The sequence below is a fragment of the Canis lupus genome, chromosome 8 (assembly GCF_048164855.1).
Source record: "Canis lupus baileyi chromosome 8, mCanLup2.hap1, whole genome shotgun sequence".
NCBI classification, from domain to species: domain Eukaryota; kingdom Metazoa; phylum Chordata; class Mammalia; order Carnivora; family Canidae; genus Canis; species Canis lupus.
The window spans coordinates 33,636,068-33,659,830 of NC_132845.1; the positions used below are offsets into that span (position 1 = coordinate 33,636,068).

A 23,763-nucleotide genomic window follows, 5' to 3' on the forward strand; every position below is an offset into this window, starting at 1 on the left:
TTGCTTTTACTTCTTGATTGTAAAAGGGTTCTGTGGCATGCTCACCAGAGTCTCTTAAAAAGACTGGGTGGGGATATTTGACCACATGATTCTGTTGAAAAATGCCCTGCAGCTCATACTGATGTTCAATTCAAAATCATTCCATCGCCTACACTTTTTGCTTAAAAAAAGGCAAAGGGCCTGTAACTCCATTCCTCATAGCTAAGTAAGTTTGAGCATTAAATATTAAGTTCAAAATGTGTTGAACATTAGAGACAAATTTTAGATTAGGCAACTCTGCTCATCGGTGGACAACATCCTCTGAACACCTCCATGTGCCAAGCATAGAGAAAGTGCTGGGAGTAACCATGCAGTGCGATATGATGGCTAATGACCTTCCACTAATATGGGACATCTGCTCTTGCTGATTGCCAACCTCTCCCACCTTGGCTTTCTAGAACTAAGTGAACTCAAACAAACAGGATTTTTAGTGTAACTGACCTCCTTGGCATCTTTTATCATCTCCTGCTGCTAGGAAGGCAAAGTAAAGGACAGTAGAAAATTATACTTTTCACTTGGGGAAAAAAGGCCGTAACTTTGGCAGACTTAAGAAATTCATAGGAAAGAAAAAAAAATATATTTGTAGGAAAATTGTTTTTCAAGGAAAAACTTCTGTTTTTAAATGAGGGAAAATTATGTTCTCAATGAGAATCTAAGATAATTGGGTACAACTGGGCTGAAAAGCAGAAAGATAACTTTTTTTTTCCTTTTTAAAAGTAGGCCCAGCATAGAGCAGAATGCAGGGTCTGAACTCCCAACCCTGAGATCAAGACCTGAGCTGAAAAAAAAAAAAAAAAAAAACCTGAGCTGAGATCAAGAATTGGATGCTCAACCAACTGAGCCAGCCAAATGCCCCTAGAAAGATAACTTTTAATAGGTGTTAAAGTTTCAAAATAAAGTGTGCTCTGACTACTTTCATTATACAAGCTTAGTCATTTATTACTGATCCTTGTGAAGAAAACAGCTATTAAGTTATTCAAATAAAAAAATCTGTCAGTTGATGTGACAAATTACTTGTATATTTACTTATACACAAGAGTATGAAATTTTACTGATGTTGTTAGAGCCCTGAATGTTACCTGTTTCCCTTTCAGTTTCTGCTTTCAGGGGAAAAAAAAAAAGTTAAAGTTATTTTACACAAAGCAAATTCTTTTTTCAAATACCCCTAGATATTCCTGTTTTGCTTAGACTAAAGATTCTAAGAGTAATAAAATTGTATTCATTTCTCCTCCGAAAGAATTTTACTTAAAAAAAAAATTGATATTAACATAAGGGAAGAAAATCACACTTTATTCATGGTGTTTTTCATCACAATGTTCTCTTTACTTGCCATCTCTACCTCCGGGAAGATTATATGATATTAAACAGTGATGAGAAAAAGTTTTGACTTGAACTCACACTCCAACTATCACATGCTTCTGGATGGTGTGCTAATCTTTTGTGATTAGCTGTGGCATGGTGCTCATTCTGCAGGAAGGTGACTGAGATATACTCGTAAACACTGGCCATCAGAGGAAACAGGCTTTAGCCATTTCAAAATTCTGAAACTAATCATTAAAATAGGATCATAGGCAGATTTGGGATACCAGGTGAGATGGGCTGGTTGCACACCAGCCTTGCTAAGATACCATTAACTCAAACAGCATTATGAGTACAAACAGGTATGAGTTAAAAAAGAGTTTGGCTACTATAAAAAAATCCATGAAAAGTACAAAACTTACATATTCACATACCCTTTACACTTCTGATGGATTTCTAAACACAAACACAACTTTTGATGAGGCACAAAGAACTATGTCTAGACACAGTCATAAACATTTCTGTTTGTCCATCTGATTTTGCTTAGCTCCACAAAAAGCCCTGGCTACACAGAGCAGCATATTAATGGGCTCTATTTCAAAATTTGGAATGAAGATGTTTCATGTTACTGTGCCTCCAACCCTTAAGTGGTAGCAAATTGCATTCTGAACTGCGGTACTCACAGCTGTTGCCTGCTCTATTACCCCTCTGCCCAGCTGAATGTTCGGGCTCCTTGTACGGAAACTGTAGGGTCGTATCCAAGGTTCTGAAACCTTCTTTCAGAGAATGATGCTTGTAGTACTCCACAAGTTCCTTTAGGATGAAAGAATTAAAGATTACTTTTGATAAGGATACTTTTATTCTCAAACACATGAACTCCTTGAACACATAATTATATACAAGGGGAGGATGTTGATATAATATGAAATTCTCCATAAGTATATGGACAGGTACATAAATGATAATCTCTGGATGTACCTGGCACCTAACAATCATCCTTGTGACTCAGGCTGGCCACTGATAATGTGAGTTACCTCCTACTGTTATTCACGGATAGAGAGCATCCTGTTAGTCTTCAGTCAGATGCAGCCAATGAAAAGAAACCATACTAAACTTTAATTGCAGATCAGTAATTATTGTTCTTATTTATGAAATACTTGCTTTTCTAAACAAAAATAAAGAGAACAGCTGTTTCCTGAATATATAGCAATTTCTCGTTTCCTGCATTTTCTTTCAACCTAACAGAAAAACAACCTTGATTCTAAAAGTTCTTTTTCATGGTGAACCAAAATTGATAAACCATAAATGCTACCTGACATTCTTTCTGGCTTACAGTGAAGTATTAGTGCCCCTCCATAGCTCTGCATAGCATCTGCTACTATACAGGTCAATAATGTAGTACTTTCCCTTCTCCCTTGTATCTAATTTGCCTTAAATGTATCCAAGCCTAATAGAATAACCATCTACCAGTCTTTCATGCTAAAATTTCAGGCAATTTCTCTTCAGATGTTGGTTTAATAGATTCTGCACAAATCTGAATCCTTCTATTTTAAGTAGAAAATAATAATTAATTCATAATGGAAAAATGCATATCATTATTGGATGAGTACTATAGGTATGATGTTTCTTAGAAATACCTGAAACGAAAGGCATTATCACTTTTAACCTATTTGGTACTTTTATTACTGTTTAAAACAAATAGTATAAAAGTAACTCATTTCTTCTAAAAAACCACACTGTCAACAACTCAGTACCTCTATTCAGTGGTTACGTTCAAAGTTTCCCAAACAAATCAACTGAGCCAAAAATCACCCGAAAGAAGCAAAAAGGAATTATCAATGATTTCTATTATTTATGATTTACATTATTTACAACTAAACTTGGATGAGTTGCAGAATGCATTGTGTGGGGAGTTCCAGGGGTCACAAAGATTATGAAGATAAAGCTATTGCCTTCTAGGACTGCTCACTCTTGAAGGGAAGTCAGGGGTTATGGGTGTTCAAAGGTGACTGAGAGAACTTCCTTTTGTGAGCCCCGTGGAGAGGATGAGGGAACAGTTCATAATGGCGGTAGCTTGTCTTAATTTGAAGAATAGGCAAAATTTCAGACGCCAGGAAGGAGGGAAGGATAGTCTTAAGTAGAGCAGTCAAACTAGAAAGAGGGGACTGAGTAACGGCCATATTCATAAACAAAAAGCCAGCATGGTTTGGCTGACGCACTGGATGAAGCAAATGGAGATTCTTCAACTCCCATATCTGTAAAACAGGGATAATATATCATTTCACAGATGATAGTAAAGAATGTATTTAGAGTGCCTGGGACATGTGAATAATCATAATTATCACCAATCCCATGCGCCAGGACTATTACATGGCTTTGCACAATCTCCACACAATAAAAATAGGAGGCTTAGTCCTCACTGATATGCTAATCACAACTTGTGCAAGGTTGAACAGCTGACGTCTGTCTCCAAGGCTTGTGCTCTTACATTGTACTATTAGCAAGTAATGTCTGGCAAATGTAAATACACAACAATGGAGGCAAAAGGGAAGGAGCATTTGCTAAGTTTCCACGATGCACCAAGAATTTTATTTTCCTAGATCTAAGATGCTACGGTTTTACATACTTTATAACTATCTCTCCCTATCTCTATTTCTTCTTTCTTTCTTTTTTGAGCCCAGATTATGGGGGTCTTTGATGAAGCAAAGGAATTTATAATCTGACCAACTTAAAAACAAAAGAAAAAGAATTAAAATATCATATAGAAGTTTCTATCCTCGAAATGGCTTCAATAAAAAGAATATGGCACTTGTATTATTGTGATTTTTTAACATGGTTTGCAAAGGCAAGGCCTAGAATTAAATTCTACAGACTAATAAATTCTAGAGACTTATTTAATGCTTTAAAAAATAAAATTAAAAAATAAAAAGCAAAATTTTTTAAGGTCTCTGCAAGAACTGTACACATATATATGGTTGCTGATGCAAACGCAAATGATATCAAAGTGTTGTTCTTTTAGTCTTATTTAAACTAAGTAAAATGTGTTCTTTAGCAAAAATACAAAAACAAATCTGAAAGTAACTTATAAACCAATAACTTTGAGCATAAGTGTAATTTTGTTATAAATAGTATGAATTTTATGCATTATATTATAGATTAGTATGAATTAAGGTTTATGTGAAGTTGGCTAGAAACCAGAAAATTATCATACTGAAAAGGACTTGGTGATCATTTCATACCTACCCATCTCCAAATTTTATGGGAGAAAAAATGATTTTTCTAAGGCCTAAGGTCATGCAGCTTGGTAAGCTGCAAATACTCTTTTATCACTTCACTAAGCATGGAAGATATTTTAGTTCCATTTTTACAGTCTTATGAAGGTAAATCTTCCTTCATGTCTCTAACTGGGTAGAATTAAATTGTGCCACCATGGGTCTTTTCCAATTTATGCCTTTTCTGCTTTCTGTATTTTAGTCTAATCCACCCCTGCTTTAGCAGTCATTGACCTTCAGGTACTACAAGTAAATAAGAAGACTCTAAACAAAAGAAATCGCTAAGCTTTCCTTATCTCACACTGACACAGCAGTGTCAACAATTCAAGTCTCTCTGAAAAATAATGAGTGAGAGTCAGTCATTCCAATTACCAAGGAAACAGGCAATGGAGATGATTTATAAACAGCATTTGGACATGGATTGCCTGGCATACATGAAAATTAGAACAAAATTAATGCCTTGTAATCTGGATATAGAAATTCATTTAGAATTTGAATTTAATGACTAAGAAAAACAAAGATTTTGATTAGCTAAGCTATTGAAACCCAAGGGGAAAAGCTTAGGTCATAACCACCTAAGGTCAATCTTCTCTTTGAGAAACTGGCTAATTTAAAACAAGTTCTGGAGTTTGCTCCCATTTCACATGCTTTCAAAATTGAAATTTAATTCCAGGCCCTTATAATAAGTTTCATAGGAAGAAGCATATAATTTTACCACCCATAATGAGAGGACACAACTCAAATGCACAGACCATTAGGTACTTATATTGGAAACTGTGTTATTTGACACCAGCGTGATACAAGGTAACTCCTTGAAGTTGTAAAATCCTGATTTAAAGAAGCTCCTACATTGTCAGAGTGAAGTCAGAGGTGCCTATTAATTCTCTCTTCCCTTCCAAAGGGGCTGCTTACTAAAAGAGGAGCCACTCCTTCTGATCAAGTACCCAGGTGGCACTTCAGAGTTTAGGTTTAAAAGACAACACTACTGTGAAGTTCTTGCTACACATGGATTTACAAATTCGAAAGCTTCTTTAGAATAGTGGAGTCATTTTCAATTCTGCAAAAATATAATGGTTTCATATGGTAAGGACTCAATATCAATCTGTTCAACAAATGAACAGAAACAAAGAGGAGGGGCAGCTCCAGACTAGTTCCATGGTCTCTTTAGCAGTTTTTACAGTAATCTGTTAAAGCTGACAAAACTTTTTATCCAAGACAGAGTTATTTAGCTCCTTTTTTTCCACAATTATTGTATCATTTTGCTAATATTTTTTAGTTTCACTGTAGTTATGCTATTAATTCTAAATTCCCTCTGGGGCGCCTGTGTGGCTCAGAAGGCTGAGTGTGTGCCTTCGGCTCTGGTCATGATCCTGGGGTCCTGGGATGGAGACCCCATCAGGCTCCCTGCTCAGAGGGGAGCCTGCTTCTCCCTCTCCCTCTGCCCCTCCCCGGCTAGTGCTCTCTCTCTCTCTTAACGAATTAACAAAAAGAATCTTAAAAAGCATTCTGAATCTCTTCCATTTAACCTGCTGTGCTATGTGCTTCCTTACATAAGGTGCTTTTCTCCAGATATGAAGGGAAAAACATATGCCTGCATCTCTAGCAGTGGCATTTATGATATTTTATACATACCATACAAAAAGGGGAGCTTGTTTTAGCTCTGCGACAGTACTTTTAATTCCCTTTCGAGAACATCACTGCAGAAACTTTCACTGCTCTCTGTACACATTATTTAAGAATTCGGGGGCGGTGGGGGGGGTGCTATGGCTTATGCTATAATCATAGCTTTATATGTAGATAGGAACTCGAGGACCTATATTCATTAATCCAGGTCGTAAAGTATTTACTGGCTTTTCACTTCTCAACTTAGCTTACTTTCTGGAGCTGAGCTAAGGGACACAAAGCTGAATTGATTGGCCCTTTCCAGTGACTATTCCTTTCATCCTCTTTGCTTGTCTCCTCGGATGGGAGTTCCTTTTGTTACTTTCAAAGTTGGCAAAGCTGGCAGTCATCTTTGGCCCTACAGCATTTTTTTTTTTTTTTAAGTCTCACATTCACTGTAATACCGTGGAACAGCCTCATTATCATCCATGGAGGTGAAAGCTCAAGCTGATATGTCTTGCAGCGATGGAGAGACCCCTTGTGCATGCTTTTATCAAGTCTCAGCTGGGGCTGTCATTCATTATTTGTGCATCCACTTGCCACCTCCCTCCTAGGTTTTCATTTTAGGAAAAACCTCCTCAGGTCCAGTTCTCTGTGCACAGCCTGCTTGTTCCAACAGAACATAAGCCTCTTCCAGCAACATCCTGCCTAGATCCTGATTACTAATTTGACAGGGCTCACATTTTCTGGGACATGATTTTGCTGCCCATCCTAAACTCTTGAATTGGGAATGTGATATTTACGTTCAGAGAGGTTTTCTGACTTTCCTTTCAACTCAAGATGCTTATTTCTTTAAAACACTAATCCCTGTCTTGAAGCAGTTCTGAATTTTTAGATAAGGCTTTCAAGCTGGCCTATTTCGTAAGGCTCTCTTACATTCAGTTTTAACTTTAATGTTTAACATCTGCAAAGTGCTCTGAGATGTTTTCCAGAGGATGCAGTATGTATCATTTGATTGATGGCTCAATCAATGAGTGGTCCTTCCCAATGTTACTCAAAGTACTTAGAAGTATGCTTACAAATGTATCTTGTATCCTGTGTCCAAATTCTTCATTATCTCAAGAAACTCTCTAACTTGAGAAACAGACTTGAGACCACTTTTAAAGAAATATGAACTTTACTGTCAGCAATGCATACATAATGCCATATATGGCCTGTTTTTATGACATTCATAATACGATGAACTAATGAAGCTATTAAGTGGTAATTTTTTAATTGTAAGAATAAAATAATCTTGGTTTATTTGAAGCAACTTGGTAACAATGTACTATTTCAATTTAAATATAAAATTCTTATGAAATACCAACTATTTGGTAAAAACGTTACCCTGTTAATACTTAATTGTCCAAGGTAATGATGCAGAATCATACCACAGATGATTTAAAATAGCAGAAAATCCAAAAAGCTTTTCTGTTTGACTTTATATTGTATTTTGCATGAAATGAACCTAGTGAGAGGTATTTTACCAATTAGTTTTTCTGTTATTAAAAATACCTTCCTCTGTTGGAATGAGGAGTTAGAGGCAGAAGGAAGAAGGGAAAAGATGCATGTTAAAGATCTGCCCTGTCACTCAAACACAAGGCAAAACACAAATAACTGAGGGTTGACTAAATTTGCCTATTGTTCTAAGAATCATAAATAATGTGGAGTCTGAAGTATTATCTAAAACTTGCAAACTTAATTTACAGTGAAAAATAGGAGTAGGGCAATATAAAACTTAAATGGAATTCTTAGAATTATCAGGATTCTACTGCAAAATTACAGGATTCTCTTAAAAACAATTTTTCAATGCACAAAATTTCCAAGAAAACAATAGAATTAAACTGATCTTTCTAATAAGAGCAAAATAAGGACCACAGATTGAAAAGAACTAATCAATGCTTACCATTAAACTTTTAAATTTTCTATTTTCTGCAATGTGAAAAAAGCCATCTCTTGTTAAAATCTTGATGTGCTTTGCTTCATTATTGTACCTGTGGGCAACGAATAACGTATGAATATAAATGTGTTTTTAATCAGTAGAAATCAATAATTACCAGAGGGCATGCCCCAATAAAATTATAGGAATTAATTCCAAAGACAAAATATATACCTATGCCAATACACTGGTGACAGCTAATTAGCAAAATATATTTACTAGATTGGTTGAAGATACAACCAATATTTGAAGTGAGAAGGGGGGGTTAGATTTGACCAATCATTATGCCCAATTTATTGGGTAAGTTCAGTTTGAGAGTACAGAAAAACAAAATAAAATAAAACAAAATCTAGTAATATACATATTTAGAATTAACAAGGAGCATATACATATCAAATTACCAAAATACAATGTTATGAAAGAAATCTAATATGCCAATTAGCAGCCTATAACACTTAACACTGTTTTTCTAACAAATATTTTCAAGTATTAATGAACTGTCTGGATAGATGCATTATTTCTGCTGCAATTAGAACCTTGGTTTTTAACTTCAGTGTTATACATGTCAGATGGTCTATGCAATTATGAAAACAGGAAATCTATTTCTATAAAAGTACTTGTCCTACTTACTTAATGCTAATTGCATATTCTCCTGACTCTTTGGTCCTGTGCCTCACAAGGTAAGTACTATTTACCCTATTAATAAGTTCAGTCTCTGCCTGCAATCTTTCCATTGCTCCAGCATACCTGAAAGAAACAATGACATAGAAAATTTGGGTAATAAAAAAAAAAAAAGAAAATTTGGGTAATACACCTGGAACACAACAGAAGCTAAAAATAAGTCTCTGTCAAGATTTTAATTTAGTGGCAGATTGAAGCTGTTTTTACTTCGATCCTAACTAATTACATGACTTCAAAAAATAATGCAGAAAAAAGTCCTGCTCTACTAAGCTAGCAACAGTGAAGTGAACAGTGCCTAACACTCAGTAAGCACCCAGTGAATATTTATCAAATAAATAAATGGGGCAAAGTGAGGAGTGAGCAGGCACTGGGTTAAGAGAGAAATCTACAGTGAGTTTAATAATAAAAAAGAAAAAGACTTGTAGGGAGGGACTATTGTGCACAGGACATACACACACACGTGTACACACACACCCTCTAAAATTTCACCTTTTCTATACATACTATGAAATGAAACCTACTTTGAGCATCTTTTTAAGATAATTCCAGTAACAATTTAAATTATTTTTAAATAATTATTTTGGGAGATACAGGATGAATTCTTACGATCCACAATTTTGTTAACCAATTTTCTTAAGAGCTTAGTAGTAGTTAAAATTTAATTTTAAAAGGTAGGTATTTTCAATAATAAAATTCAGTTCCTCCTAAACTATCTCCATCTTAAACATACCCAAATTCCATAACAACAACAGCATTAATATGAGGCCCAACTCCAATGTTAAAATACTCTTTAGTGACCCTTTTCCATCATTTACAGGTTTTACATTTATTGGCAAAATATGATAGAGATTTTAGGCAATAAAAGTTAAAGGGAAAAATTTTATGTTTAGATTGGCTCTCTCAAAACATGAATTAATAGACCAGAAAATTCTCTAATTCACACATAGACTTGGGTAACTCCGTATGAATACCCCCACCTTTAATTTATACTAAATGTTAGTTTAAAATACAAGTTTATTGAAGAAAGATATGGGAGATGTCCACCAAATATAGAAGGAGAGCTAAGGGCATTTTATGCAGATGGTACCTTGAGATAAAAGTACTTATGATAACCCATGAACTATTAGTACCTAGTATAATCACTCTTCCATCTTATCTCTCACTAGTTTCCAGCCTTCTTTCAGGTTCAGGAATTCACCAGCCTCTTTTTGATGTTAAGAATCTTCTCATAGATTCTTTTATTGCCTGGAAAACACTCACCCAATCCTCACATTCCTTCTCATCACTCAAGCTTAGAGTGACCTTCTCTGACCATCCCAGCCAAACAATGTTGTCCTGTATCTCACACTTCACTCCATTATTCTTATTATAGTACCTTCATCTCTTTCATGGCACGTATCACAATTAATGTATAGCATATGCATTTTTATCAAAGTAACACATGAACATAGTTTCTAAAAGTCAACTCCTACTGTAATAATGAAAAAGCAGCATTACCCCATCTAATCAGCTTTCTGTACCAAGTCCCATTTTAAGCATTTTATCTTTTTTATCTGTGCTTGCATATTTCTAAATAATATAATCAAACTACAATTTATTGATTTTAGGCATCAGGAAGGAAAATCATTTATTTTCTATTCATGCCCATTCCTTCATGGCTCATTCTTCTTTCCTTAACCTCTACAAAGCCAAGCTATCATCTGGCCTGGTTTTATCATGTTTTCATATTCAAAAAAGAACATCTGACATCCACAAAATAATTCAAGTTTTTGTTTGCTCAAGCCTGTCTTACAAATTCTCTCCAAATTCTCCAAGAGAATGATAAACCCCTCAATAATGTACTTTCTCAACACCATTTACTAAACCTGTCCATTTTGTTCTTTGGAGGCATTCATTTCTTCTGAGCCCTCTATCCTCCTGGTGTAGTCAATACTACTTGCTCTCTGAGCCTGATGAATTAATATAGTCCTGGGATATCCCTTTTTTTCTCATTTCCTGGATTCTGTATCTCCTTTGTTGGTTTATTAGCTCATCCTTCAGCTTCTAATAAATGGATACATGGGTTGTAATACTCAGTCTCACATCTAGAAAAATACTTTTATTTTACTTCATACTTAATTCAGAATTTGCCTGCGTATAGAATTCTAGGTGAGAAATTACTTTGCTTCTCAAATTTTGAAGCATTGCCCTATTGTCTTATCACTTGCAACTGAGTGTCATTCTGATTCTTTGTATGTGATCTGATTTCTTTTTCTCCCTGGAAGCTTTCAGACTGTTTTATCTATATTGTAAAATTTCATGAAAATGTGCCTTCCAGTTATATGCCATACGTTTCAGTTCCATATTGTCCTGGGCTCTCAGCAGCATCTTTGATTTAGAGCCATATATCCTTTGGTTCTAGGAAACTTTTGCCTTATTTCTTTGATAACTGCTACTCTGTTTTCTCTTTCTGGAACTCCCACTAAACAAATGCTGTACCTCCTGGATCAACTGTCTAATTTCCCTATCTCTTCTCCCATATTATCAAATTATTTCTTTGATTTTCTGGAGGATTTGCTCGACTTTGTTTTCCAACTCCACTACTTAGTACGTAATTTAGAAGAGCTCTTTCTTGTTTTCTGATTGTCCCTTTCATAAAATACCCAGATCACTTCCATAGGTATATTGTCATATCTTAATTCTGAGAATATAAAGGCTTTAAAAATAAATCTTTCTTCTCCTTCTAATGTCTGTATTGTCCTCATTTGTTTTCCCCATTTATTCTGTTCTCTAGTTCACAGCTTTCCTCAAATGTCTGGTGGTTATTTGTTGTTTGTTTATATTTAGGAGAGAGGCATCTCTGCGGGGGTGGGGGCACCAAAGTAGACTCGATGGGTAGGAACATAATCATTTGGCAAGAACCTGATTCATGGGGCTGGATAATACCCAAATGTTAGGATTTTAGGTTGTTGTTTTTTCTTAAAAAAAAAAAAAAAAAAAAAAAAAACTGAGTCTATTCAGTTCCTTGAGAGAAAAATCTTCCAGATTCCTGTCTGCATGCAATGAGAGGGTAGTCTGTGTGTATGAGACCCAGCTGTCACAGTATTGGAACTGAACTATACAAAGGGACAGGGGATCATCATCAGTCAGTATGCAGACTTTCCTTAATTTGACTACTCTGCAGTATAGCATCTCCCTCAATATCTGATGGGATTGCTCTTTCTCAGTGCAAGCCGCACATGGCTCAATTTTTCCACATAATATGCCTTCTAACTCCAGTGTCTCCTGCTAAGGTAGGGGAAAGTAAATTGTCTGACTACTTGGAAAATGGGTTAGGAACCCTGGCATCTGCATCCCGTTCTTCATATGGTTTTCAGACAATTCCCCAGTTTTAGGCCCCATGCTTCATCCCTGCCTTCATGATACACACACTCTCAACCCTCCACACACCATCAGATTACACACAAAGAATCAGAAATCAGAATGGCCTCTTTCTGCCATCTTGGAAAGAGGACTCCTAAAGGGACAAAGGAAGGCTGTGGTTCAAGGCCATCTTTTCTGTCTACAAGTAGGGTCTCCAGAACCAGAGGGAACACACAGCTCTCTTATAATTGAAGGTGTTTATGCTCAAGACGAAACTGAATTCTATCCAAGCAGAGATGTGCTTATGTACAAAGCCAAGAACAACACAGTGGTTCCTGGTGACAAACCAAACAAAACCAGAGTAATCTGGGGAAATGTAACTCATGCTCATGGAAACAGCGGCATGGTTTGTGCAAAATTCCAAAGCAATCTTCCTGCTAAAGCCATTGGCCATAGAATCTGTGTGATATTGTACCCTGAAAGGATTTAAACTTAATGAAAAGTAAATAAATAAAGGCGTGAATTTGTTCTTTGGAAAGAGAGAAAGGAAGAAGAGAGAAAGAAAGAAATCAGAATGGCATTGAGTTGGAAGTTAGAAGACAACAGAGCAATGCCTTAAAATCTAAGATGCAAAATAATTTCTTACCTAGAATTCTATACCCAGGCCAATGAAGATAATCATCTTGATTTTCTGTTTTATTTCATGGCCTACCCAAGAGGCAAAGTTTACCTTGCAAGAATAACTTGTTTTAAAATGGAGATGTAATGAACAGACAATGCAGTTAGTGGATAGGCAAATTCTCAATGACTTGAGAAACATGTCATCATTCAACATCATTTTCTCTAAATAGTTCAGAATTTCCAAAACTGAAGTTTCCAGATTCTGACATACTTGACCATTTTGTTTCACAGAGAAAGCATTTCCCATGAAACTGTCTAAGGGTGAATAAACTGTCCAAGTTGCTTAAGAAAAAAAGTAACTTAACAATTTTACTATGAATTATCTTTATCTGTTCCCATATTCAAGGCTCTTCCCTGACCTGAACGCCTTGATTTTTTTTTTTTTTTATCATGAGGAACAATACTATTCTAACTGGTCATATTTTAATTAGAATATCAGCAAGGGTGCATTTTAAAGTAGTGTTAAAAAACTAATCTCCTGTGCCCTGAATGGTTCCCAGGTATTTTATTACTTTATTTCATAAAACCCACGTAGTTTGTGGCATTAGTATTTATCTCTAAAATCATTACCTTGTAACTATTATGCCTAGTTATGTAAAAAATAGTAAAAAGAATAGAAAAGGAAGCTAATCACCACACTCTCATGATTTTACAGTTCCTGATGTTGTTCACTTTGATTATTCATGCTATCAGCTCTAATCTCCAAATATAATTCCTGTCAGGATCATGGCTTTTTAATTCCATGTAGTTCTCTGACTTCAAATTTGTCTTAAATTAAGTAAAAATGTTACAAAGCTTCCCGGGTTCTATCACAAGCCTGCTACAATTTCTTCAGCAACCTCAGGGAGGAGGTCGGAGAAAGCAGGTTAAATAGCTACAGAGGGCAGACGTGTGGCTGGGGATAGCAAGAGGACTGATGGGACAATCCCATACTTTGGACAATTTAGTCCTATAGCAATCAGGCATCTTCTATGCTTTGGTCATAGAATAGAAAATGATCAGAATATTTTAAAAATATCAGACAGTTCGGATGTTCTATCTACACCTGCAAACTGAACTAGTACTATACACTCTCAGAATCTTATTTATATACATATACTGATATCTAATTTGTATGCATATACTTCGTATCCAGAAAATAAAACAGATGCAGTAATTTTAAGAGAAGCCAAACATAAAATCCAGGGAAATAAATATAAATAAGTAAATAAGCCTGCATTTTGTATTTTGAGAGGCAATATGGCAATGTACAGATGGCCTAACTTGGAATCCTAGCTCTACTGCTTACTACTTGTGTAGCCTTAACCTTTGTTTCATCATCTGTAGTGATAATAACAACCTTCCTTATAGAGATGCTGGAAAACAAAAGAAAATAAAACATGTGAGGTACTAAACATATAGTTAAGTGCTTGGTATACACTAGTTATTATCATAGGATGATCATAACTATCCTTGATCCAAAATAGACTTTTTTCCGTTTGAACGTATCACTTCTTCTTAAACTCATCAAGTCTAAAAAGTCATAATCACTATCCCCTTTGCTTCCTTGTTTCTATTAGTGATAATACTAGCCTCTTCTAAGTGGTAAGTGGGCTCCATGGAGACCCCAAACTTTAGACATGGATACATTCTGCTCCTTTCATATTACAATTTAGGATCTACTATCGTTTCTGGGCTTATTTTTAGTTTTAAACAATGGAATCATATATTTTTTTTCTCTGTTTCATGAAATCTACTCTTCCAAAATATAAGATACCGATTTACCTACATCCTATTCCTTTCTGTGGCTATTATAAGCTTTGAATTTAGAGTCAAATTTGTGCAAGCATACACACATGCATACACACACACCACTTTGATGAAGTTATGGAAAGGTCAGCAATATATAAATTCACTATGGTGTTTTGTTGTATCTGAAAACACCTTTAGCCAGGACAAATAGAAATGGACTGTGGTTTACTACCCTCACATTTAAGGCATCCTCGAGCTAAGGTTATGGTATTTCAACTTAGCTACATAAACATTTTTAATACTTACCAGGGTTGGCAAGAATAATCTACTGGCTTGGGCACCTAGGATATAAAAAGCCAAAAAATAGATTAAGTTTACTTAAGGGAAGCTTTTAGGAATCAATCATTAATTGAGTTTAGCTGACTCAGCTCTATAAAACCCTAAATAGTACAGTCCTGGAACTATCCATTGGCAATTTTATACACAGTGAATCACAGTATATGTCAGATAAGTAGAAAATAATTCATTTCACTTTAATTCATTCTTTCATTCATTTTACCGCCACTGTACCTCCAAGTGGAGAGATAACAGGAAAAACATGAGTTGGAAGCTTTTGGGTTTTATTATCAAGGCAGTTTAATCCTATCATAGAAAATTAAAATGAAAATGTTAGGACAACCAACTAGACTCTGCTTTCCTAGAAAACAGGCAAAATAAACAATATATACTGGATATAGACTCTTAGTTTGTATCACAAATTCTAACCTCAAATTTTGAAATCTACCAACTGGCAAACCTTTTATTGATGGAAAGCCTTGGGAAATACTCGTTTCCCCCTTTTCTCCTATGGAACTTTTGCACATGAGAAAAACGTTACACTTACTATGCAAAAAAAGGCAGAAAAAGAAGAAAACTTCTAGCTGTTGATTATAACTAGAAAATGAACAAAGCCAAAGAAGGTATACTAATACTAATACTATACTATTATACTATACTAATACTCCAAGAATAACAAAACACATACTATTAGAAGAGAACAAAGTTTATAAATTCCTAAGGAAAGACAAGGAATATGGACAGTTTATTTAATATTTAGGAATTTTTCATGGATCACCTGAGTCTTGGATGTGTATATCCCATAGTATTCCTCGGCCTTTTCATATAAAGTGATTAAAAATATGGTTACCTTTAATTTGTAACACAGTTCTGATCAATGTAAAATTGTCTCAGCTTTGTCAGTTTTCATAATGGATTGTTACTCTTTTGAACTTCCAGGTTAATGGTTAATAGTTATATAGGGATCCCTGGGTGGCGCAGCGGTTTGGCGCCTGCCTTTGGCCCAGGGCGCGATCCTGGAGACCCGGGATCGAATCCCACATCAGGCTCCCGGTGCATGGAGCCTGCTTCTCCCTCTGCCTATGTCTCTGCCCCTCTCTCTCTCTCTCTCTGTGACTATCATAAATAAATAAAAATTAAAAAAAAATAGTTAAAGATAATAAAATTATCTTTCTGGTCAGAGCATTTCCAAAGTTATCGGTATTTAAATATTTTTATTCTATGGAACACATGTTTAATTTCACCACCATGTAAAATCCTGATACAAAGAAAATAACACTTCGAGTATATTACATCCATTCAAATCCTGAAAATATTTTTTACATCATTTTGTTCTCACAGTCCTCAATCTTCAACAATTTCTCTTTAGAAGATACACATGCTTCTGAAATCTAATGGAAAAATATTCCTCCTTCCCTAATCTTTAAAAGCATGCTTATTCCTAAACCAATCTTTCTCCCTAGAGAGTGGAAACAAAAAAGCAAACACAAGAAAGGAAACAAAACCAACATAGAGGGGACAGAGAAGGGAAAAGAACTTCAACATATTCCATGGATTCCTTTGGCTAGGGAATGCTGCAGATTCACAAAAAAATGAAGGGTATATAACATTCTAAAGCAGAGCCAGTATCCCAGCCTGTTTCATCCTGATGTCCCTTTAGAGCTTTCTCGCTCTTAGGTGAGGGATATCTTTGGTGAGTGTGTTCTGACGGGTGAAGTTCTAGGACTATCTTCTCAGCACTGATCCCTATACTGAGGGTGGGATCCTATCTTTTTCCATCTGTCATGGGGCCCTCCCCACTTCTTTTTTTGGGCCCTTTTCTTATATAAGACAATAGATAATTTTTTTCTGTATAATTTCCTATCTTTGAATATATTCTCATCTTTGACCATTTTTCCCTAATGCTGTTTTCTACCTTCATCACAGGCTGTTTACATTGTTAAATTTTGGCTAGGGTCATACGGTTTTAAAAAATATCTGACTGGACATAAAGCATGTATGTAAAATAATACATATAAGATACATGCTTCCTGGGGCACCTGGGTGGGTGGTGGCTCAGTGGCTGAGTGTCTGCCTTTGGCTCAGGTCATAATCTTAGTTCCTGGGATCGAGTCCCACATCACGCTCTGCAAAGGGAGCCTGCTTCTGCTTCTCCCTCTGCCTATGTCTCTGTCTCTCTCTGTGTCTCTCATGAATAAATAAAATCGTTAAAAAAAAAAAAAGATATGTGCTTCTTCCTGAAGTGCATCTTATATGAGGTAGATGGGATAGTTAGAGGTGAACTTTCTGTGTTTGGCTAGGAATGTCATTACTTTATCCCTATGGAGGAAAGATAGATTCCTAAGTTGACTAATTTCCTTTCAAAACTTTGAACATATTCTTATTGCTTCAAATGTCAAAGTTTCACACTATAGAATCTCCATTTGGTTCTTTTTAGTAGTTGGTTCTATTTCTCTGTTGAGGTTTCCTGTGCATTTATTATGAACATACTTTCCTTTATGTCCTTGAGCACAGTTATCATAGCTACGTTAAAAACCTTTTCCTCAATTCTATAATTTGGGACATCTCACGGTTGTTCTCCTTTGACAGCTTTTTCTTTTGAGTATAATTTGTGTTTTTCTCTTTCTTTACATATTGAGTAGTTTGGGATAGTATCTTAGACAATTTGAATAATACGCCGTAGAAGCTCTGAATTCTGTGATGCTTCTACAAAGAGTGTGATTTTTCTTAAAGCAGGCAGTTAACTTGGTTGAACTCCAACTGCAAACTATCTCCCCTGTAGTGAGAGACAGATGAATTCTCAGTTTTGTTCTTTTAGCCTAAACTGAGCTACTTGGGAGTTGGCACTATGCAGCCAAACTGAGGCAAAGTTTATACACAGAACTTGAGGTTCCTCCCTCCCTGACACTTGCCTTTCTGAGATTTCCTGTCTCTCCTTCTACTTTGTGTTTCCTTCAAACTCTGCTTCTTCAAGCTAGTGATACTCTGCGGTTTCTATCTGAATTTTAGCTACCCTACATGGTGCAGCCCAGGATGCGGTCCTAAGCCAGCGACTAACCTAGCGCCACCCCTTCTCTTAGCTGGTGCTTTCATACCTCGCCCAGAATCTGTAATTGTTTTCTGTGGAGGCTTGATTCAATAGGGGCTACTTGACAATTACTGGAAGTGAAAACTTTTGTTGCCTCCGTTACTCCTACTGTTAGCTATGAGTGAAATCATCAACGCTTTATAGGTAATCTGTATTCTTCTTAAAGTTGGTTTTAGTATTTTCTCCTTGTTTTTGATGTTCTGCCATTGAAATGAACTAAAATGTGTCTACGTGTTGATTAATTTTATATAGTCTTCTTGACTCTTGAGATTGGTTCTCCCAGAAGTTCTGGAAAATTCTTGGCCATTATTTATTTGAATATGGTCTTTTCACACTATCTCTATTTGCTCCTTAAATAACATGCATTTGAACTTTTATCACTCCATTCTCTGTTAGATTTCCATTTCTTAGACTCTCCAGATTAGTTACTGAGAAGTTTCTTCAGCTTTGTCTTCCAATTTTCTACCCAACTGTATCTAATATGTCAGGTAATGTTTCCATTAAAGTTTTCATTTCACTTACTCTGATTCTTTGTGAAATAGATGCAAGAAATTTGGACAGTGGTTTGTTCTGTTCTTAGACTTTTATTCTTTATTTCTTCAACCATATTAAATACAAAAATTTGACCTTGGCAACTGATAATTACACAATCTGCTGTCTTTGTGTATGTAATTATGAATTTTATTTTTTCTGAAGTTTGCTTAAGATGGTTTAATCATGAATTTGATGATCCCATACTGTGAACTTCTATTCCCTAGGACTTTAAGTCCATTAAGGACTTTGTGCAAAGAGGCTCCAATCCAGAGACAAACTGTATTTGTATTGTAAACACAATGTGGAATCATTATAAACGGTTTCTAGCTTAGACTTATTTCAGTCACAGAGTTGGTATGAACTCCAGCCCCACACCTGGGTGATTTTTGGATCTAAGGCTAGGAATTTTAGGGGAGACTGCTTTTTTTCTTCCTAACCCAGATCCAAGATGAAGATAGGCATATCTTCTTCTGTGGAATTGTTTTCTTCTTGTTCACCCACTGAGGACGCCTGAGTCACAGAGTTACCCAACTTTGCTCTGTGCTGTAGTTCCAGACTTTGTCTCCAGTTACCATACTACCAAAATGAAATGGTCTCATTTATATTCCTTCTGCATTTTCCTCAGTTCTAACTTTCTATCTGTGTATCTCAGAACTTTCAAAGAGACTGGCACAGCATATACTAAAGAATAATTTTTGAGCTCAGAATGGAATATTCTGCACAACTCATGGACCCCTGGTAAACAGTACACCCCAGGGGCAAGAGATACTATCTTCCAAACCCCTTCAACATATCCTCCCCTCCACTCTCTCCTACTTACCTTTATCTAGCTTATCCTAAACTAACAAATGCATCTATAATTTTAGTAAGTCACCACTAAAACTTTAATAACTATTTATGAACTTTGAGCTACAAAAGTCATTTTTAGTTAGTATTCCCACCCATAATTATGTGTTCCTCTATAATTCCTTAGAGCTTAAAATTCTGAACATACTTTTCCTTCTAGTAACTGAGTCACCAAATACCATTCAATAGAAGCTGATACAATTAGTACCTACTATTGTTAATTACTTAGGTTCGGCTAGGAACTTTCCTTGCTTCTTAACCCTTTAGTTCATTGATACAACAAAATGTATTAAATACCTGCTATGTGCCAGAATTTTCCTAAAAATAAAATTTCAAATGTTCATTTCATGCCATATTCAAGAGGCTGTAAAAAAGATAATAGAACTTTATACATAAAATGTTTGATATTCTTGATTTGATGTCTTTAGGTTCCCAAACAACCTAATGTTAGAATGTATAATCTCCTGCTTCCTGCCTACATATAAATATCGTTGCTTTAAGCATAGGAAGCCTGAATCTTGTTCATACAAATAAGAGAAAACTAACTAAAAACTCATTTTCCTTACATAATTAGAGTGGTATCAAAGTTCAACAATTTTCTAGGATTACTAGATAAAAACAGGTGATATTAGATCACAGAATGAACAGAATAGCAAATTCTTTTTTATTTGATTTGCTTTTGAAATTAACGAAGCTGCAATACATACAGTAAATTAATCTACAGACTACATTCTGAATCAAGGGTGGCTGACATTGCTATCAAAAAGAATGTCCAGGGCAACCCCAGTGGCGCAGCAGTTTGGCGCCACCTGTAGCGTGGGGTGTGATCCTGGAGACTCAGGAGTCCCACGTCAGGCTCCCTGCATGGAGCCTGCTTCTCCCTCTGCCTGTGTCTCTACCTCTCTCTCTCTCTCTCTCTCTCTCTCTCTCTCTCTCTGTCTCTCATGAATAAATAAAATCTTAAAAAAAAAAAATGTCCAGTTTGTAAATCTAGGAAGGATTGAAATATAGCAATTAAGATAATATGAGGGCTTTTTTTTTAACCATCAACTCCATTATATTACTATAGGAATCTCATTTACTTTGAATCAAGAACTTCAAAAGTTTCATAGAAAAATCCACCCTAAACTCTAATTTATGATAAAATAATGTCACCTTAAACAGAAATTTATAAATTTAATATAACACCAAAAAGTACATCTTATGTTACACTCCTCCATAATATTTGAGTAAATGCTCATTCATTCTCCTTGTTTCTAGCTAATGTGTTTGATGTTTTCAGAAAATGCCATTATGACATTAAGTAAACAAAATGACAAATGAAAGCACAGAAAAATGTATTTAGAGATTTGATTGAAGAATCTGTGGACTTCATGCTATTATGCTTTCAAACACACTAGCTGAAGTGTAGTATCTCTCTATAACCCCAAATGACTAGGAATAGATGAGAGCCTACCATTCTCACCTCTATGGGAAAAGGGGAAAATGCATCTAATCTGTAGCTTTATTTTTTCTAACATCTTGTAGACCATTTTGTTAATTCTACTAAGTTCAATTTTCTCCTTGTATATATCATTTAAAAATATTTTCTGACAACGGAATCATGAGGGTTTTAGAATTTTAATAATATTGACCATATATTCAAACTTGAAATATAATCCCTCCAGAAAAAATTTAATAAAATTATGGACAAGACTATATCCTTTGTACATTCTTGCACAATTAATTAAAGCATCAAACCCAGAAAAAAATGGAAAGAAAATCCTCATACTTACACATGGGCAAGGTTTGACAGCATCACTTGGAAAAAATCCAACCTCTCCAGATGCTAAATTTCTACCCTAAATTAGGGGGAAAAAATAACAGATTTAAGAACCCATTTACTACAAATGATAATCTCGTAATGCTGTGTACATAGTGTCATTACTCAGAATCTTCAGAATAAGTTACGTTTTATCCAGTCCTAAACATGAAGTTATTTACTATGGCTCAGGAAAGAAAAGCAGAAGCAGAGAGGTTGTACAATTATTAAACTTTACATGTTGTTTGTTTCAGATGGTAATTATGAAATAAGAATTCAAGTTTGACTTTCTAAACTATGATTCAATCTTGTTAACTTTACATTCCTCAATCCAATATAGAGATAATCGCATATTTGATCTATTTTATATTCGCTAATACGAGAACATACACTGGTTTTGTGCATGCTCACAATTAATTAGAAATGGGATTTAAATGGTTGCTATTGGTATCTTTAACAGAACTCTTAAGAACATTCCTCCAACAAGATAGGAGGCATTTCAAGACTTGTGGAAACATGATATGAAGTTTTAGGTGGTTTTCAGATTTAGGAGAAAGGATAGGATAGGTGACACTAGACAGTCAAGGTGTTGGAGGAAAGGACTGTAAGTTAAAATGACATTGTAAATGAGAAAAGAGGGAAGAAACAAGCAGAATAAGGAAAACTTAAGTGCCAAATAGACCAAAAAAAAAAAAAAAAAAAAAAAGCTTAAGAATTTATTCTTAAAAATCTTTGGTCAAATTCTCTTCTAAAAAACTTCATCAGGGAATGTAAATTGGTACAGCCACTGTGGAAAACAGTATTGAGTTTCCTCAAAAGATTAAAAAATACAAGTACCATATGATCCAGTTATTCCATTACTCATATTTACCCAAAGAAAACAAAAACACTACTTTGAAAAGACATATGCACTCCTGTGTTTACTGCAGCCTTATTTACCATAGCCAAGATACGAAAGCAAACCAATGTCTCTTGATAGATGAACAAAGAAGATGTGGTATATGCATACAATGAAATATTACTAAAGCATAAAAACTGGATGTGATCTTGCCATCTGTGACAACATGGGTGGGTCTGGAGGGTATTATGCTAAATGCAATGTCATACAGAGAAAGACAAATGCCATATGATTTCACTTATATGCAGAACCTAAAAAAAATGAATAAACAAAAAGCAGAACCCATAAATACAGAGAAGTGGTCATTTCCAGGGGAAAGAGGTTAGGGTTAGGGGCATGAGCAAAATGGGTGATGGTGAGTAGGAGAGAGAGGCTTCCAGTTATGGAATGAGTAAGTCACCAGAACAGAAGGTACAGCATAGGGAGTACAGTCAATGGTACTGTAACAGTGTTGTATGGTGGCAGATGGTAGCTACGCTTGTACACTTGCGGTGAGCACAGCAGAACATACAGACCTGTCAAAACACTATGTTGCACACCTGAAACAACGTAACATTCTGTTTTACTTCACACACACAAAATCAGATGACACTAAACCTACAATTGTTTCCCTTTTGCAGAAAGACCAACTATACTCAAACTGGAACTGGAGGGTATTATGCTGAGTAGAAGTAAGTCAATCGGAGAAGGACAAATATTATATGGTTTCACTTATATGGGGAATATAAAAAATAGGGAAAGAGATCATAGGGGAAAGAAGAGAAAATGAATGGAAAAAATCAGAAAGGGTGACAGAACATGAGAGACTCCTAACTCTGTGAAACAAACAAGTGGTAGTGGAAGGGGAGGTGGGCGGGGGGAATGGGGTGACAGGCACTGAGGGGGGCACTTGACGGGATGAGGACTGGGTGTTATACTAGACGTTGGCAAATCAAACTCAAAAAAAAAAAATACATTAAAAAAACCCACGCTGCAACAATCACAACTTGTAATTAAAAAGTTCTTGGGAGATTGTCTTCTTGCCCAAAAATTGGGCTTATTTTTATTTACTATTTAATAATTGCTTCTTCTCAGTAGTTGAGATGAGTAAATAGCATTATGACTGGATGTTACATGCTCAGTTATTTTTGACAAAGAAAAGTAACAAAAAACTATCAGCAAATATTTCCCTCTAGAAACAGTATCCTTTTGTGCCCAAGGCAAATTTCACAAAGTGAATTAAAGAATTAATTAAAGAAAAGGATGAAGAGGAGGAAGGAGAGAAAGAAAAAATGGGAAGGGGCAGCAGGGCAGTGGGAAAGAGGGAGGGGAAGTGTAACAGGAAAGGGGGAAGGGCCAGAGGAAGGGAAATGACAGAAAAAAGAAGAGGAAGGGTGGGGTTCAATTAAATAACCAAGCAAAGAGAAGATGTTTGTTTGGGCAAGATTCTAAAACTATACTGTACTCACATATCAGAAAAAAGGTAAATGAACAAGTAGAATATGCATTCATTTATTCAACAAATACAGCATCTAATATTAATTTGGTTAGGCACTTAGGAAAATGCAAAAATTCATAAACCAGTTCCCGTTTCCCCCTATCTTTTTGGAGCAAAGACAGGTATGCACATAATTTTATACAAGATGGAAAAGACTA

The 23,763-nt window shown here is 35.6% G+C and overlaps 1 protein-coding gene and 1 pseudogene across 4 annotated transcripts in view; one reads left to right on the forward strand and one right to left on the reverse strand.

The window, feature by feature from the left end:
* VAV3 (vav guanine nucleotide exchange factor 3) overlaps window positions 1–23,763 on the reverse strand; it is a 352,243-nt gene that overhangs the window by 20,447 nt on the left and 308,033 nt on the right. For all 4 annotated transcript variants that reach the window (XM_072834756.1, XM_072834755.1, XM_072834754.1 and 1 more), the window contains exons 21-25: window positions 21,205–21,270; window positions 14,932–14,966; window positions 8,821–8,937; window positions 8,158–8,245; window positions 2,022–2,151 (exon numbers count right to left, since the gene is read on the reverse strand). In XM_072834756.1, the coding sequence (XP_072690857.1) occupies window positions 2,022–2,151; window positions 8,158–8,245; window positions 8,821–8,937; window positions 14,932–14,966; window positions 21,205–21,270 (436 nt within the window). The remainder of the gene's footprint in view (window positions 1–2,021; window positions 2,152–8,157; window positions 8,246–8,820; window positions 8,938–14,931; window positions 14,967–21,204; window positions 21,271–23,763) is intronic.
* LOC140637716 (large ribosomal subunit protein eL33 pseudogene) lies at window positions 9,908–12,703 on the forward strand (annotated as a pseudogene).